The sequence below is a fragment of the Phalaenopsis equestris genome, unplaced genomic scaffold (assembly GCF_001263595.1).
Source record: "Phalaenopsis equestris unplaced genomic scaffold, ASM126359v1 Scaffold000113, whole genome shotgun sequence".
Lineage (NCBI taxonomy): Eukaryota > Viridiplantae > Streptophyta > Magnoliopsida > Asparagales > Orchidaceae > Phalaenopsis > Phalaenopsis equestris.
In genome coordinates, this window is record NW_018164555.1 from 112,726 (window position 1) to 128,527 (window position 15,802).

Genomic DNA, 15,802 nt, shown 5'->3' on the forward strand with positions numbered 1-15,802 from the left:
GCATGTTAATATCAACTTTTTCTTGTGATTATGGGCAAGATAATCGTCTAAGTTGGTTGCGTACCTTTTTTTTGTCCTTATGACTGTGAGGTATTTCTTGTTTCTTTGCTTTATTCTTATGCAATATCTTTGTCATCAATTTTAGACAGGCTATAATGGTCATCGATGTTTATAAATTGGTTTTGAATCTTCACTTTAATAATTCAATCGATAGATTGCAATATAACCTTTGGAATTTCTATAGCAGTTTAATCTACATTATAATGTATTTTAGACAATAGAAACTCAAACCGCCCACCCCTATGAGATAATTCTCATGCTTTACTTTGATGCATATTTTATTTCGTTTTATTGTTTATATATTGAACATATGTTTGTTATGCTGTTAAGCACCAAAGAACTTATGTATATGAAGCTGCAATATCATTATTCCACCTCCATGAATTTGTTGTGTGTAAGAAGATTAAATCATGGACACTATTTAACAGGATTGTGAAAACCGACCGAACGTCGAACTGGAAGGAAGAGATATGCAAGGTTGAGCCGGATGATGTAATAATCATAAAAAATATTTAAGTATAATAAAATGTAACAAAAATCAGAATTATAAAATTTAAAAATTTGATTAACTGTAAAACAGAAGCTAGAGAAAAAAAATGAAAGTTTAACAAAAATTTTCTTTATACAATGAATTGTAAAATTATATTTCTAACGAATGTTAATCCACAACTTATATTTTAAATTGCACATTAAGCGGTCTACTAGAAACACAATAGATTGAAAATTAGAATTTAATCAATTAAATTTTAATAAAAAATGCTTAATACTTTACAAGTTATTGCAATATTTTGAAACATAAGGAAGTTTTTACCTGGTTTTGTAAGAGCATAAATTTACCTTGGTAAGAACATCAATTAAATTTCAATAAAATATACTAAATTGTCTCAAAATAGCCATAAGAACATAAAGGAGAGTGAAAAATGGTAAGGTGTAATTTTTTTTTTTTTTGGTTTTGTATTATCTCAATGCACAAAAAGCTTGCAATCTCAGACTCGGAAGTCTTCAGAGAGCTCCAATTGAGGCATTCGACTAGAGATTTGCTATACAACTTAAAATTAAGAATAATCAAGACAGGAGGGGATGTTCTAATAGGAATTTACCGAGAGGGTTGTGAAGCTTACGAATAATGGGAAAAGTTAATATGCCTCGTGCAGTTTGGGAAATTAAAGCAATAACAAACTCTGTTGGTTGGGAAAATCTTAGTGATAACACACTTTGGGGGTGTTTGGCTGCATGATCAAATTTACATTAATAGGATTTTTCAAATCCAGATTTCCGGCGAGCTCGCGATGGGAGCGAAGGTCGCAAGCAACAATAACATAATTTGGCAAATCCGACTCTTTGTGGGATTTGGAAAATCCGGATTTGCAGACGGAACGACTATAGAGAAGAGAAAACAGAGATAAATTCGGATTAATAGAGAGTTTGATTTCGTTTTCATTTTTTTTGTGTTTGGTTGGATTTGAGTTAAATCCATGGCTAGATACTTTTAAAATTGTGCTACCAAATGCCCCCTTGAGGTTTTCTTCGCCCGTTTCTCGCAAATTGGAATCGGTTCATCGGTCAAATTAACAATTTGAGGCGATCTGGAATGGTTTGATGCTAAAGCGATTCAATCCGATGCTCTAATCGGAACACAAACTGGCTCATGGTCGAACTGGTTGAACCGGACGGTTTGGTCAGGTTTTCAAAACATTGCTATTTATAACTTTGGAATAATCTTTTCACATCCATCATTGTAGACCTTAATCTTACTTTTTTTGTTTCTTTTACAAAGCAATGTACTCTTCAAGAAGATTAATTATCTGAAATTAGTCACTGTTTCTTGCCTCTATGATTCATGGAAAAGTGAAGCAATTGGTTATTGATGCACAATTTGGTTATTAAATAGTACAATCTTCTGCATTAGGTGATTTCAAGAAAAAGTTTGTTCATGATAGATGCAACTTACACAATGGATTATAATCATGATTATCTTCGTAAGCCTCTTTCAAACCATTTGAGTTTGGCTTTATGAATTCCCGTCTTTCCCTCATTTCTATTGAGGGTTAATTGTGGTGTTAGCTCTATTTTTGCACAACATCTACCAAATTTTCTTTTAATATCTTTCTTTTTCCACCAGTAATTTTCTACTTGTTTTTTGGTGCATCTCTGCTTTCTGATATACCTGCCTGATCTACCCAGTTTGCTGACATCGTTTATGGCATTCTCGATGCTTCTTTTGAAGCAAGTAAGATTGGCATCAACATGAACTGAAGGAATATCCTATTGTTTTTATATGGCTACAGTAAGCAGCACATCCATTGCCAATTTTTCTACTGAGTTTTTCTACTGAGATTTGTTGTGGGGGAAAAAAAAAACACGAGGCATTTAAAGGAATTTGAAGCAATTTAATAGCACGTCATTCTATCTGGTGCTAGTAGTGAGAAGTTACCATAGAATTTTTTTAATTCTAAAAAAAAACTTGCCAAACAAATTGGGAAAGCTTTTTTGGTCGATTTTTAGTGGGCTATTTTTGCTCTCATATATAATATTCTTTATAATTATCTACAATGGATAATGGAGATCACATCCCTTTTTAGTAATTTGTAATTTAATTATGGCTGCCTTTAAATTAACTCAATCGTACCACGGTTAGCTAGTGGTGTTTGCAGCTGACAATATCTTGGATAGAGAAACTATGCATGCTAAAACATTGGCAGTAACACTGTGTATTAATGGTGATGGATCAAAGTCTTAATGAGTAAATTAGTTGGTCGAGAAAGTGTCATCTCTTGAAATTTTCAACAGAAATGTGTGATACTCTCATCATTTTTATCTGGATTTACTCTATAAGATGAGTGATTTAAGCATTGAAGGTGCAATGGCTTGGAGAAATTTATACCTTAATATTGATTTGCATAATAAGGAGTACATGTCGGCGCGATTGGAGGGCTATAATATGCTTCTTGATGAGGCAAAATAGAGTTCTGTCTACCAACCTCCACCTGCCCTCCTCCCAACTGCATGAGGTGATGTCATTAACTTTTTCATTATTGCCTAATCTTCTAGTTGTAAAGGTAGCTTGGTTTGACTAGGCCAACTTGTTCTTGGACTATCTGATTTATCGATTCAGGGTTGTTTGAGCCCCCATAGCTTATTTATAGATTTGGTGTAGCAAATCACATCATGTTTGGGGGCTAACACACCATTATAAACTTATTTGCTCTCCAGTTCAGTTGATATGATCAAGTCAAGCACCTATTAAGTTCAAACCCTCCTCAACATTGCATATTTTGTGTTCAAATTTGTACTGGTTCTTATATGAATTTTTAGTTTCCCAACAATGAAAGAGATGGGAAGCATAAAATTTTGATAATGTTATCATTTCATTTAAAAATATATGTAATATGATCTTAAGTAAATGTGAATAAATCAAAGAAAGATGAGAATATTATTTTGATAAATTATTAAATGAGAGTTCCAATATTAAAAGTTCTTTAGAAGAGTATAATGAGCAAACGTTATCATCATCAGCCTTATGCCAGCTATTTGGGCGCAACTCTATGTTATGAATTCATTTTCTAAATTTGTTCGTATTGGCTATTGCATGAATTGTAGAAGAAACTTTGATAAAAAAGTAAAACTATGTTAATTTTGAAGAGAATGCATTTTTGTAGAGCTTTATTTTTTTTTGTCCATATAGTTATTACCATTATGAATACTCTTTTTGAGATCTGGAGTGTTTTGGAAGATATTGGACCACTTTGGTTGCTAAATCTTTTCAATGGAATATTCTACAGGTCAATATGATGCTAATTTATTTGAGAAATATTTCGATGCTATTATTTAAGGTCAAAAAAAGGTATTTAAGATTATAGCATATTGAGAAATGGTAATTTGTGATTCCTGCAATGAAGTTATAGGAGGAGGTAATGGAATATTGGCTTAGGAAAAAAAAATCATGTTGGTATAGGAGAATTTATGTGGCTTTATGTTGAGAAGATCTATAATTACGGTGATTTTTGTGCTAAGGCTTTCAATTAATGAAAATTATAAAGAGAAAATAAGAATCATCATGTAGTGTTTGTTAATCTTTAGAAGACATAAATTCATATTACGAGAGAACTAATTTGGCGTACATTAAGTACAAAATGCAAGTATGTTGAAATTATTGAAAGTAAGTATATGATTTAGCATCACTAGAACTAGTTTTAGAGTGACAAAAAAGTTTCTAAATTGCGCTTGGATTAAGTCAAGGATCAATGCTATTTTGTATTGGTTATGGAGATACTTATAAATGATACTCATATAAGGTGCTTTTGTGCATGCTTTTTACAAATGATATTGTTATAAATAATTTGACATTTTGAAGTGAATGGAATTATAGGATCATGGATGAAATATTTGGAACACAAGGAATCTAAAATTAGTAGAGGAATATTTTAACTGGGATAATTACATGTCAAATTTTTCGAAAGGCCAAATGATACATAGGTGTGATTGCTTTAAATATCATGGATCTATTTTACATAATAATGAGTAATTAAAATGAAAATTTAACTTCTAAATTTATGGTTACTGTGTGTCAGAATTATGATGTGATGAGGGAATTTCTTGAAAAGTTCAATGTAAATTTTATAACTTATGATTAGACCAACTATGCTATATGAATCCTAGTGATGAGTGGTGAAAATTCAATAATATTCATATTGTGTATGTTAGAAATGAGAACGTTGAGATGATCCATGGAAAAACTAGAAAGTACTGATTGGAAAATGGTCATATGAGAGGAACTCTAGAAGTAGCTTCAATTGAAGATTTTGTGAAAAATAGTCTTTTGGTGATTTGGGCATATATAATGGAGTGTAGAGGATACAACAATAAGAAGATTGGACCAGATTACTATGGAAGTAGGAAGAAAAATGTACTGGCAATAATATGGATAGAAATTGTGCAAAATGTTTTGCTCAATGATTCGAGTAAATTAGATTTAAAGCCTCAGATAGTTCTAAATAGGAACTCAATAGAAATGATTTGTTTTGTGAATTAATACTTAAGAGGGCTTTGTGAAACAATTGAACATGACTAATGATGACAATTATTTGGTAAATGCATAATTAATTAAGCATATGAATGCTTTCTTGTTTTGGCTAGCAGTATCAATTTTTCTGGTGGCTCGTTTCTTGAAGGTCTGTGATTATTTCTGGGAAAAGAGAGTTATATAAAAGTTGAAGTTGGAGAGCCATATAGGGTGTCTAGAAGTTTGAAATGATTGCACACATCGTATGACCAAGTAAGATGGGCTTGATTTTTCATAGTAGGGATTTGACTAAGAATTCTAATTCATTTTTTGCTTGCCTTTTTAATCAACTGTGTTGTGGATTGCTTGAATCAATGTTTCATGATATTAATAAGGTTTATTTCCTTATTTTCATATTTTAGACTCATCTAACGTAGATTTATTGTATTTAAGGCTAACATGCCTGTGTATTATTTTGTCTTTTGAAAATATACTTAATTTTTTATTTTGCTAATTTTAGGCCTCTTATATTCCCAACATTTTCTACATTTTTTATTTTTTTAGATGTCAATTTTGAATTTTATTAGTGCTGATGTGTTCTTTAGAAGTGATGTATTGCGATGAGAAATAGACATCTTTTAAGTGACATGTCATAACTTAATTATGATAAAAAGTAAGCGAGGTTGAGATAGGATGTTATTTTTAAGTAATGTGTCACTAGTTAGCTTGATTATTATGAAAAGTAGCCAATGCTTAACCTGACCTAAATGTAAAATTAGATTTGCCTAATGGACTTTGGGAACTATAAATGGGAAGATAAGAGAATTAGTGGACACTATGATAAGGAGAATAAATATTATTTGTTTACATGAAATCAAATAGAAAGGAGAATAAATTAAGGATAGTGGGGAAGATTCTAAGTTATTGTCTGTTGGAAAAGTTAAAACATAGAATGGGTTTGTGTTATTTGTAGATATAAAAGTTTAGATAAAATTTTGAAGTTTAGGTGGGTAAGAAATAGGTTCATTTTCATCAAAATAATTATTAATAAGAAATTGTGAATTTTTCCGAAATTTATGCCTTTTAAGTTAGGTTATAAGATAATTAAAAAGAACTATTATAACATACATTTATTGGAGAAATAATATTTATTGGAGGTGATTTAAATTGGCTTAGATTCTAATAGGATAAACTATGAGAGAATTCATGGTGGTTATGAAATGTGAAATAAAAATGCAATGAGAGAGGTTATACTTGATTTTTTAGTAACTTACGATCTAATAATAATGAATACATACTTTAATAAATAAGAAGAATATTTAATTACAAAAGTACAATTATTAAATCACAAGTAGGTTTCTTCTTAGCTACCAAATTTTATTCCAAGTATTTTATGTTAATCACCAATATAAGTTTAGGAGAATTTAGAAATAGCTTGTGTGTTGACAAGAAGATTTGGTGGGAGAGTGAAATGTTATTAATGAAAATAAATACATTTCTAAAGTAGAAAAAAATGAACTACTTTGAAAACTTATAATAATTATAATAAAGTTAAAACTTTTATGGTTTGATTGGAGGAATTTAGAATTCAAGGCAGTTTTGAATACAAAGAAAGCAAATACATGCATTTTAGAAATGAGTAAATTTTTTGGGTTGGTGCAAATCAATTGCAATGATTTTTTTTTATTATTATGGTGCATTTGAAATACATGTTTTTAAAAAATATGGTGGACAGTGGCCATGGTTATGGTGTAAACAAGCGAGGTCGGGCTCAACCTGTGTTCTGCTCTTTAAAAAATACTACTGTTCGTGTTTGACTTGTTTATATTTTGAACAAAAAAAATTTGTTCGTGTTCGGTTCGTTTGCTTAGGGAGCTGAACATGAGTTGTTCGCAAACAAAGAGCCATTTTGACAACCTTGGTTTTGCAGTCTTAGGATGTTAAGAGAAGCAGTGAGATTTAAATCTTATTATTTATATTAAAATATCATTTAAATATAATTAAATATATTTTTATTCTTTTTTTAATTAATAATTTTAATTGATTATAAATTTTATATATATATATATATATAATTATTTAGAGCCAAAAAGAGTCGAACACGAACAAACAAATCTTGTTTCGTGTTCGGCTCGTTTGCTTAGTGAATGAATCAAACACAAGCTTTTTAATGAGTTAAACACGAACTGTTTGCGAACAACTAGCCGTTTTGACAACCTTAGCCATAGTGATTTGTTGTTGGCGGCGGGTGTCAAGGGCAATCATGATTAGGGAAGGTGATTTGGTTCCTTTGAAAATCACTCGAAGTGGGCAATTTTATATTTCACCAAAAAATGAACAAAAGGTTGAATTTTAAATAAATCAACAAGTCACTTTGGAATTATTTTTCATCCAATCAAATATCAAAACTTTAAAATTCTTGCATTTTTTTTTTTTTTTGCTTAATTTTCTTCTAACCAAATGACCTCACAACAAGGGTAGTGCGTTTAAAAATAACATAACGAGTAATATAGTAAAATATATTATAAATTGAGACAAAAAAGTGGAGTCATCTCTTAAGAAGTATAAATGTAATGCTTTAGGTCCAAATGAGACACTTGCTAAGATTTGCAGAGTTATTGAAGATAATATAATGATTTAGCTTATGAATTTCTTAATAAAATTTTGGAAACTTAGGATGTCAATGATTGGAGGAAAGTATCCCCGCATTAAAATTTAAAAAGAGGCAATGTTTAAAGATTGTGCTAATTATAGAGGAATTAACTTTATTGGTCTTATAGAAAAGTTATGGGAAAAAGTGATTGAGCACATGCTTAGAATTAGAAAAATTATAATAATTTTGGAGAATCAATGTTGTTTAATGCCATGAAGATCTATCATGGAAGCGATCTTTGTGCTATATCAACTAATGAAAAAGTATAGAGAATAAAAAATGATTTAAACACATGCTTAGAAAAAGTTATATTAGTTTTGGAGAATCAGCATTGTCTAATGCCATGAAGATCTACTATAGAAACTATATTTGTGTTAATTCAACTAATGAAGAAGTATAGAGAATAAAACATGATATTCATATATTTTTTATTGTTCTTGATGATGCATAAGACCCGAGCACCATGTGAATTGATTTGATCTACTTTAAGGCAGAAAAGTGTCTCTGCTATTAAAAATATATACAATGAAGCACTTATTAGTGTTAGAAATGGTTATGGTGTCATCGAAGGGTTTTGAATTGTTTTAGCTTCATCAATGTCATTATTGAGTACGTCTTTTTTTATATTCTCTATAGAGATACTTGCAAAAGGTATTTAAAGAGAGCTCGAGTGTATATTTTTTATAGCAAGAATGGTTCTATTTGGTGAAACATTCACCGAAATCATTAAAAATTTTAGATTAGTAGAGGAAAATTTTAAAAATAGAGGCCTTAGAATTAATCAAGCAAAGACAGACAAAGTATATCATGAATAATTTTATTGCTCATGATAACATTTATCGCTCAATATTATTAAAAGATAAAGTAATACATTGATATGATAGACTTATATATAGGATTTATTATATAAAATAATGAACATATAAACTTTGGTATAACTACTAAATTTAATGGAAAAGTGCCAGAGTTTTATGTGATGATATGAACTCATGCTTATAATTTTATAAGACTTCAATTAGGCTGACAATGACATGGATTCAAATGTTGTAATATAAAAAATTTTCGATACCTAAATTTTGTGTCGCTCAATTAAACAACAATAACAACAATTCTTCATCCTACTAAGTGGGGTCGGCTACATTAATCGTTTTTCTTTATTGCGTCTTATTAAGTGTCATATTTTCATTTAATTCTAATAAATTAAGATCATTTTTTATTCAATATGTCTAAGTCTTTCTAGATCTACCTCTGTCTTTCTTAACATAAGTTGAATCTAAAACATCTACTTTTTTTAACCAGATCATCAGATGGTCGACATTTAATGTGACCAAACCATCTAAGACGATTCACTCTAATTTTGTACGCCACTGAAGCTACACTAACTCAAATATATTCATTTCAAAATTTGTCTTAAAGCCACTCATCCACTTAAGCATTCTCATCTCGACAAGACTTAGTTTTATGCTTCTCTTTTGAAAGCCAACATTCCGCACCATAGAGCATTGCAGGTTTCACCACCCCCGTATAAAATTTTCCTTTCAGTCTAAGCGGTACTTTTCTATCACACAATAGGCCTGAAGCATTCCTCCACTTCAACCAACCAACTTAAATTCTACTAATAACATCCTCATCTATATCACCATCACTTTGAGCAATAGACCCGAGATATCTAAAACGTTCGCACCTTTTAATAATTTGATCATCTATAGTTACAACCCTGTCACTAGAGCTACTACTACTATAATTAGACTCATGCATTCAATTTTAGTTTTACTCAAACGAAGGCCTATAGACTCCAAAGTAGATCTCCATAATTCAAGTTTTTCCTGAGCTCTTTCTCAAGTCTTATCCACAAGAAATATATAATCAGCGAAAAGCATGCGCCAAGGCACATCCCCCTGTAAATGTCTAGTAAAAGCAAGCATTCATAACTAAAACAAAAAGGTATGGGCTTAAAGTCGATCCTTGATTTAATCCAACTGAAATAGGAAAATATCTGGTCAATCCTACTTCTGTTCGAATACAAGTAACAGCTTTAGTATACATATCCTTAATTACTTGAATATTAGTCATATCAATGACTTTCCTCTCTAGAACTCTTCAAAGGATATCTCTTGGAACATTATCGTAAGTTTTTTCTAAATCAATAAAAATCATATGTAGATTCTCCTCATTCCCTCTATACTTCATCAAACCTCTCAATGAATGTATAGCTTCCATAGTAAACCTGACCGACATAAATCCAAACTGATTATAAGAAATCTTTATAATACGTTTAACCTATGTTCAGTTACCCTCTCATAAATTTAAAGCTTGACATATCAACTTAATTCCTCTATAATTTGCACACTCTTGTGCATCATCTTTAATCTTAAAAATGGGGAACAAAATATTATTCCTCCACATCCTCTTTCTTTTGTTCGACTAATTTATTTATTTTTCACACTTTAGTATCTAATCTATTATAAAGATTACAAAAAATAAAATTTTTAACGTCATAGATTGTTCTCTTAGACTTCCTACGAGTCATTTTATATTTTTTTCAGTTCTCTAAATTTTTATATTTAAACAATTTTTTATGACATAACTTATAATATTTTGTTTATTATAGCACACTATTATTCCAATATCAATTATTTTTCTTTATAAAAATATTTTTTTAATTCTCTAAGTACATCTTTTGTCTCTTATTTAATAATGTGTGTTACTTTATCTCACGGTGTTTGCTTCTTGATGAACATCTCGAATTTTGAAATCTTGGAAGTTTTTTCATAAAAATAATGTCTTTTAGGTGCTCCCATATAATTCTATGACAGTGATTCCTATTATTTTTTATCTTACAACTCTTCATTTTAAAATTCATAATTAATAATCGATATTGGGTACTTAAATTTTCATTTGAAATGACCTTAAAATCTTTACATTCTCGACGATCTCTTCTTCTCATAAGAAAATTATCAATTTGTTCTCATAAGAAAATTTTCTTCTCATAAAAAAATTATCAATTTGTGTTTTATTATATTCATTCTTATAAATAATAATATGTACATCTCTTTTCTTGAATAAAATATTAGCTATAACAAAATAATACACTAAAGCAATTTACTATGACTCTACTTTCTTCATTAATCACTCCAAAACCGTAACTTCAATGAATATTTTTAAAATCTTCTATCACTCTACTGACATGTTTATTTAAATCTCATTCAATTAAAATTCTTTTTTCAAGAGTTATCATTTGTATTAATTCTTCTAGATCATTCAAAAATTTTTCTTTAGAACTTAAATCTAAACCACTTGAGAAGCATTTGCACTTATAATATTACAAATCTTAGTATCAACAACAATCTTAAGGGCTATAATTCTATCTCCAATTATATTAATTTTTAAAAAAATTATCTTTCAAACTCATTATAATTACACATATATCATTTCTAGTGCAACTCTTATTTGAATACCAAAGTTTAAAACCTATGCTATCAATATCCTTAGTCTTTTCTCCAACCCATTTTGTTTCTTCAATACATAAGATATTTATCTATCTATGAATCATAATATCAACTAATTTCATTAATTTACCTGTGAGAATACTTATATTCCAATATTATATCCTAATAATAGTTTCATTGACTAACATCTTTACCCACATCTGCCCCTAATGTGAGAACCCTTACTTAATTGACACTTCTCTCAGGCGCTAGTGTAGCGGCCCCTGCACACTTTTCATTGTATTCATGTCATATAGTGTGTCGCTTTCAAAAGACGTCTTTTACTCGATGTTCAAAAGTATTCATGTCATAATTTTTCGACAAATTTTACGTTGTTTGTTGACTAACTAACGCAACCTGTCACTCTTCACATTTGGGGCTTAGGACCCGACAATTACAGTGTTTCGAGTTGTTGAAATGAGATTAGCAAAATCAAGTAGAATAAATTAAGGAATAGTTTTATTAGAGAAAAAGGTAGGAGTGATATTTATTGAAGATAAAATGATTGAAACTAAGCTTGATGGTTTGAACTAGTGCAATGAAGAGCAAAAAATGCTCCCGTTAGATGAGTTGATAATATTAGTGTTAGAGATTTGTCAAGGAAAAATGACATAAGATTACAGGGATAGTCGTTGAAAATCATTTGCAAAAAGTGATTTAGCAACTCAAACATCATCTAATAGGAATGAATGAAAAATGAAGACTCATGATGTCAACCCTAAATAGTTTAGACTAATGATGATAATGATGATGAGAGTTGTCGAGACCAATTGAACGTGAATTTTATTCGAGTACCTAAAGGTAAGTGTTAATCTAAACTTCAAAAAACGTGTGTAAATATACTGCAAACTTCCACACGTTATTAACTTGTATTATTGTCTAATTCTCCTGTGAGATTAATGAATGTTTATAGAGCAATGTGCATAATTTATCCAGTGCCGATTCATGTGGACTGTTTTATATTTGTTTAAACTCCCACACATTATTTACTGATGCACTCTTTTTCATCCTATATTGGCTGTCTTCTGGAGTGTTCGAGCACTTCAGCTTGCGAAACTGAAATTGGCCTAAGAGTTCTGTACTTTTCTTTCATCTTTCATGAAGCTCCAAGTTATATTATATTTGCCATTGTTTGAACTAAAGATTGGAAGATGCATTATAATTGGTATTGTTTGAATTAGATTGGACCATTTAAGTAACTTGATATTGGTTGAACCAGATTGGAATCTCTAACTTGAATTATGCTTCGTATGTTGGAAATAAATCACCCTCTCTTTCTTTCTCATGTAAATCAATCATTTCAGGAGCTACTCCCCCACCTAAACCTTGGGAACGTGCTGGCTCCTCTTCAGGCCCTGCCCCATTCAAGCCTCCAACCCCGGGCAACACAAGCGACGTTGTTGAGTCTTCCGGGACTGCAAAGCCTGGAGAGGTGGTTTCTAATACTGGGAATGCAGCAGCAGCTAACAATAACATAATTGCAAGATCCGTGCCCGCTAGACCTTGGGATCAAAACTATGGAAATAGTTATGGAGGTACAAAATATTGATCTGAAAGATCACCTGCTTGTCTGAATAAGTTTACTTTTTTTTGTAACTAAATATTTTCCCTGAAAGCAGGCTATGGTTCAAACCAGAACTATAATTCAGGATATGGTGGCCTATACGGTGGATCATATGGAGGATTGGGTGGTTCATATGGAGGTCTCTATGGAAATAGCATGTACAGAGGGGGCTATGGTGGCTATAACAGCACGTACGGAGGCATGTACAACAGTGGTTTTGGAGGGCCAATGGGTGGTTATGGTATGGGCGGCCCTTACGGGAATCAAGATCCAAATAATCCGTATGGGCCGCCACCAACACCCCCAGGTTTTTGGATGTCCGTCCTTCGTGTGGTGAGTGATTTGTTATTATTATTCATTTTGATATATGTCCGCATTAATATTCACATGTATATATGTTTTTTTTTTTTACTTTAATGGTGTTCTGAACACTACTTTGCAGATGCAAGGCGTGGTGAACTTTTTCGGACGGATTTCGATTCTAATTGATCAGAATACTCAAGCTTTTCACTTGTTTATGACAGCTCTTCTTCAGGTAAAATTGTCATTGATAATATTTTTTATAACATAACTGAATTATTAGCATCACAGAGAAAACATTACCAATGTTATTTTGTGTAAAAGTATATCTCATGTTTTCATGTGTGTTTATATTTTGATTTGATCATGACACCAAGTTGTGTTATATAAGTAAATATTAAAATTTAGGTTTTAAATTTGTAAATACCTTCTAATTGAGTGAGTAATTTGCAGCTGTTTGATCGGTCGGGGATGTTATATGGGGAGCTGGCAAGATTTGTTTTAAGAATACTAGGAATCAGGAGAAGAGGAAAGCAGCTCCCAGGCACCGAAGCACCGGAGCAGCAGCAGCGTTTTCTGGAGGGCCCAAAAGCAGCACCTGGACACTCATGGGACTCTGTCTGGGGAGGAGCTGATGCCTCTTCTAAAGGACCCTGCTGATCATTATTCTCTTATGAGGTAATCAATGTTGCTCTTTATATATATAAAGAAAATTGTAGTTGTGAAAATTAATGGAACTTAAAATAATATTTCTCTTAGCTTATATTTGAGGAAGGGTGGGCTTCAGCAGTCAGATAAGAGATAGATTGAAGGATTTTCGTTTTTATTTTTTTCCTTTTTTGGTGGACTGGGGAGTGCCTTGTTCTGACTGAAAACGCCTCTCTATGATATCTGCGATGGTGCCGTGATTCTTATTTTTATTTTTTCTATTTTTTTTTTCTAAATTTAATTTATACATACCACACAATTCTTATGTATTTACGTATCGAACGCCGCCATAACATTCATTTTTACATTCATCACATGAAAAATACTACCATCACTAGCTATAGTGAAACATTTTTTCATGCATGGATTTATCTTGGTAAATGTACCCTAAATCTAAATATCAAACTTTAGGTGTTGATATGTAAATACATAAGATTTGTATGGTATGCACATAAATATACATAATTGGAACAGATTCCTGTTAGTCTATTCAAGTGACCTCTGCTAATAATACATAATTGGAACAGATTCCTGTTAGTCTATTCATAAATCTTTTGTTACTGATGGGAAGGAAAAGATGAAATAAGTTTTATTTGGATATTACTCGATTCTTATGTATTCACGCCTAAAGATCTAAATTCTAACTTTACATGCATGCCTTTGCGTGTCAATGATTATTACACTTATTATTAATTTTATTTATATAATACTTATATGTGCTGTTTTTTTAATATTTTTTAATATTTCATTTTTATTTCAAGTGTTTTTAAAGATGTTATTTGCGAAATAAAAATATGTATATAAAAAATCAAAGCAGTATACAAAGAGACGCCTGTTCTTTGTTTGGATGTGTTTGAATAAGAAGTTTAATGAGTAATTTGATTTAGGAAACTTTCTTGTCAAAATACTCGATTCCTCTATTCAAATGAAATTTGGACGTCAAATGAGTATTAGGTTTTAACCATATTCTGTAAGTTCTACCAAATTAATTTTGCATCTTTTTTAACTTTCAAGAGGCAGGCATAACCAACACATGGGTATACAGAAATGTATGGGCCCCAAATATCACCATGCGAAGTAAAAAATATAATGTAGTTTTATATAACCCAGGCTTAAATATACAAAGGCCACTTCCTAAAAATATAATGCGTACTAGGAAAAAATATACTTTCAATGTAAATTTATTCAACTAGTCAAATTATTATGCATCACTTTATAAACTTTCACCATGAAAAGCGATCTTCATTTATTCTTATTTTTTAGATTTTTTAAAAGGATATATATACGTATGATAATTCATATTTATAAATGTCATATAATATTATATATTACTTTTAAATAAATTAATGTTCATGAACAAGTCATGCTGCCTAAGCAAATTAATAAGTAGAATATAAATATAAATTCTTCATCGTTCAAATAAAGTGAGCCAAACAACATTCAAAATAGTTCGAATTGAATTCAAATAATTTAAACCCCTCTACAGAAGAGGAGCAACAGGTAAATAAAACATTGCAACATTTAAACGCAGAACACTTCTATTTAAAACCTCTACCCCCCTACATGGAACAATTACTAGCTCAAAATAATTCAAAATTATATATATGAAGAAGAAAGAAACAAAGAAAATACAAGATCCTCATTTTATATCAACTCTAATTATTCTCTACAACCAATCTCTACACGTGTTTCAATCATTAACCGTGATTTATCTAAGCATCACACCCAAAAAATAAAACAAACATGGAAAAAAAAGGGAGATTGTTTGAGAGAGGACAACAAAATTCTTGAAAGTTTGACCAAGATTCCTTGATAGAGCTGTACTTAGAATCAATACAACGGAGCCAACCAAGTTTTATTCTAAAGAGATTGAATAAGGAGAGTTCAAAATGAAGACGAGGAAAATGAGCATTCAAATAACAAGATTCAATTTAACCTTTAAAAGAATGCACCATACAAACCATGGATTACCGAGGATATTCCTCAGGTTATGCAGATTAGTGAATTAGTTTGATTTCAAATTTTAT

At 30.8% G+C, this 15,802-nt stretch overlaps 2 protein-coding genes across 2 annotated transcripts in view; both read left to right on the forward strand.

Annotated features, from left to right (window-relative positions):
• The window catches only part of LOC110020932 (protease Do-like 5, chloroplastic), a 36,072-nt gene extending 34,057 nt beyond the window's left edge, over nucleotides 1-2,015 (forward strand). Inside the window, exon 9 of the mRNA XM_020719236.1 lies at nucleotides 1,970-2,015. Coding sequence (XP_020574895.1) covers nucleotides 1,970-1,973 — 4 coding nt within the window. The 3' untranslated portion in view covers nucleotides 1,974-2,015. The remainder of the gene's footprint in view (nucleotides 1-1,969) is intronic.
• Nucleotides 2,016-3,931: 1,916 nt separating this feature from the next.
• On the forward strand, nucleotides 3,932-13,727 carry LOC110020933 (peroxisomal membrane protein 13). Its single transcript, XM_020719237.1, has 5 exons — nucleotides 3,932-3,971; nucleotides 12,508-12,738; nucleotides 12,823-13,100; nucleotides 13,210-13,302; nucleotides 13,521-13,727. The coding sequence occupies exons 1-5, from the start codon at nucleotides 3,932-3,934 to the stop codon at nucleotides 13,725-13,727; spliced, it is 849 nt and encodes a 282-aa protein (XP_020574896.1).
• Nucleotides 13,728-15,802: the final 2,075 nt, after the last annotated feature.

What these genes read in the sequence shown, in the direction of transcription:
- LOC110020933 (XM_020719237.1), top strand. Translation starts at nt 3,932, where the DNA reads ATGGTAATTTGTGATTCCTGCAATGAAGTTATAGGAGGAG. An exon ending in GGATGTCCGTCCTTCGTGTG is followed by an intron (nt 13,101 to 13,209) that starts GTGAGTGATTTG and finishes ACTACTTTGCAG; the next exon opens with ATGCAAGGCGTGGTGAACTT. An exon ending in TTATGACAGCTCTTCTTCAG is followed by an intron (nt 13,303 to 13,520) that starts GTAAAATTGTCA and finishes AGTAATTTGCAG; the next exon opens with CTGTTTGATCGGTCGGGGAT.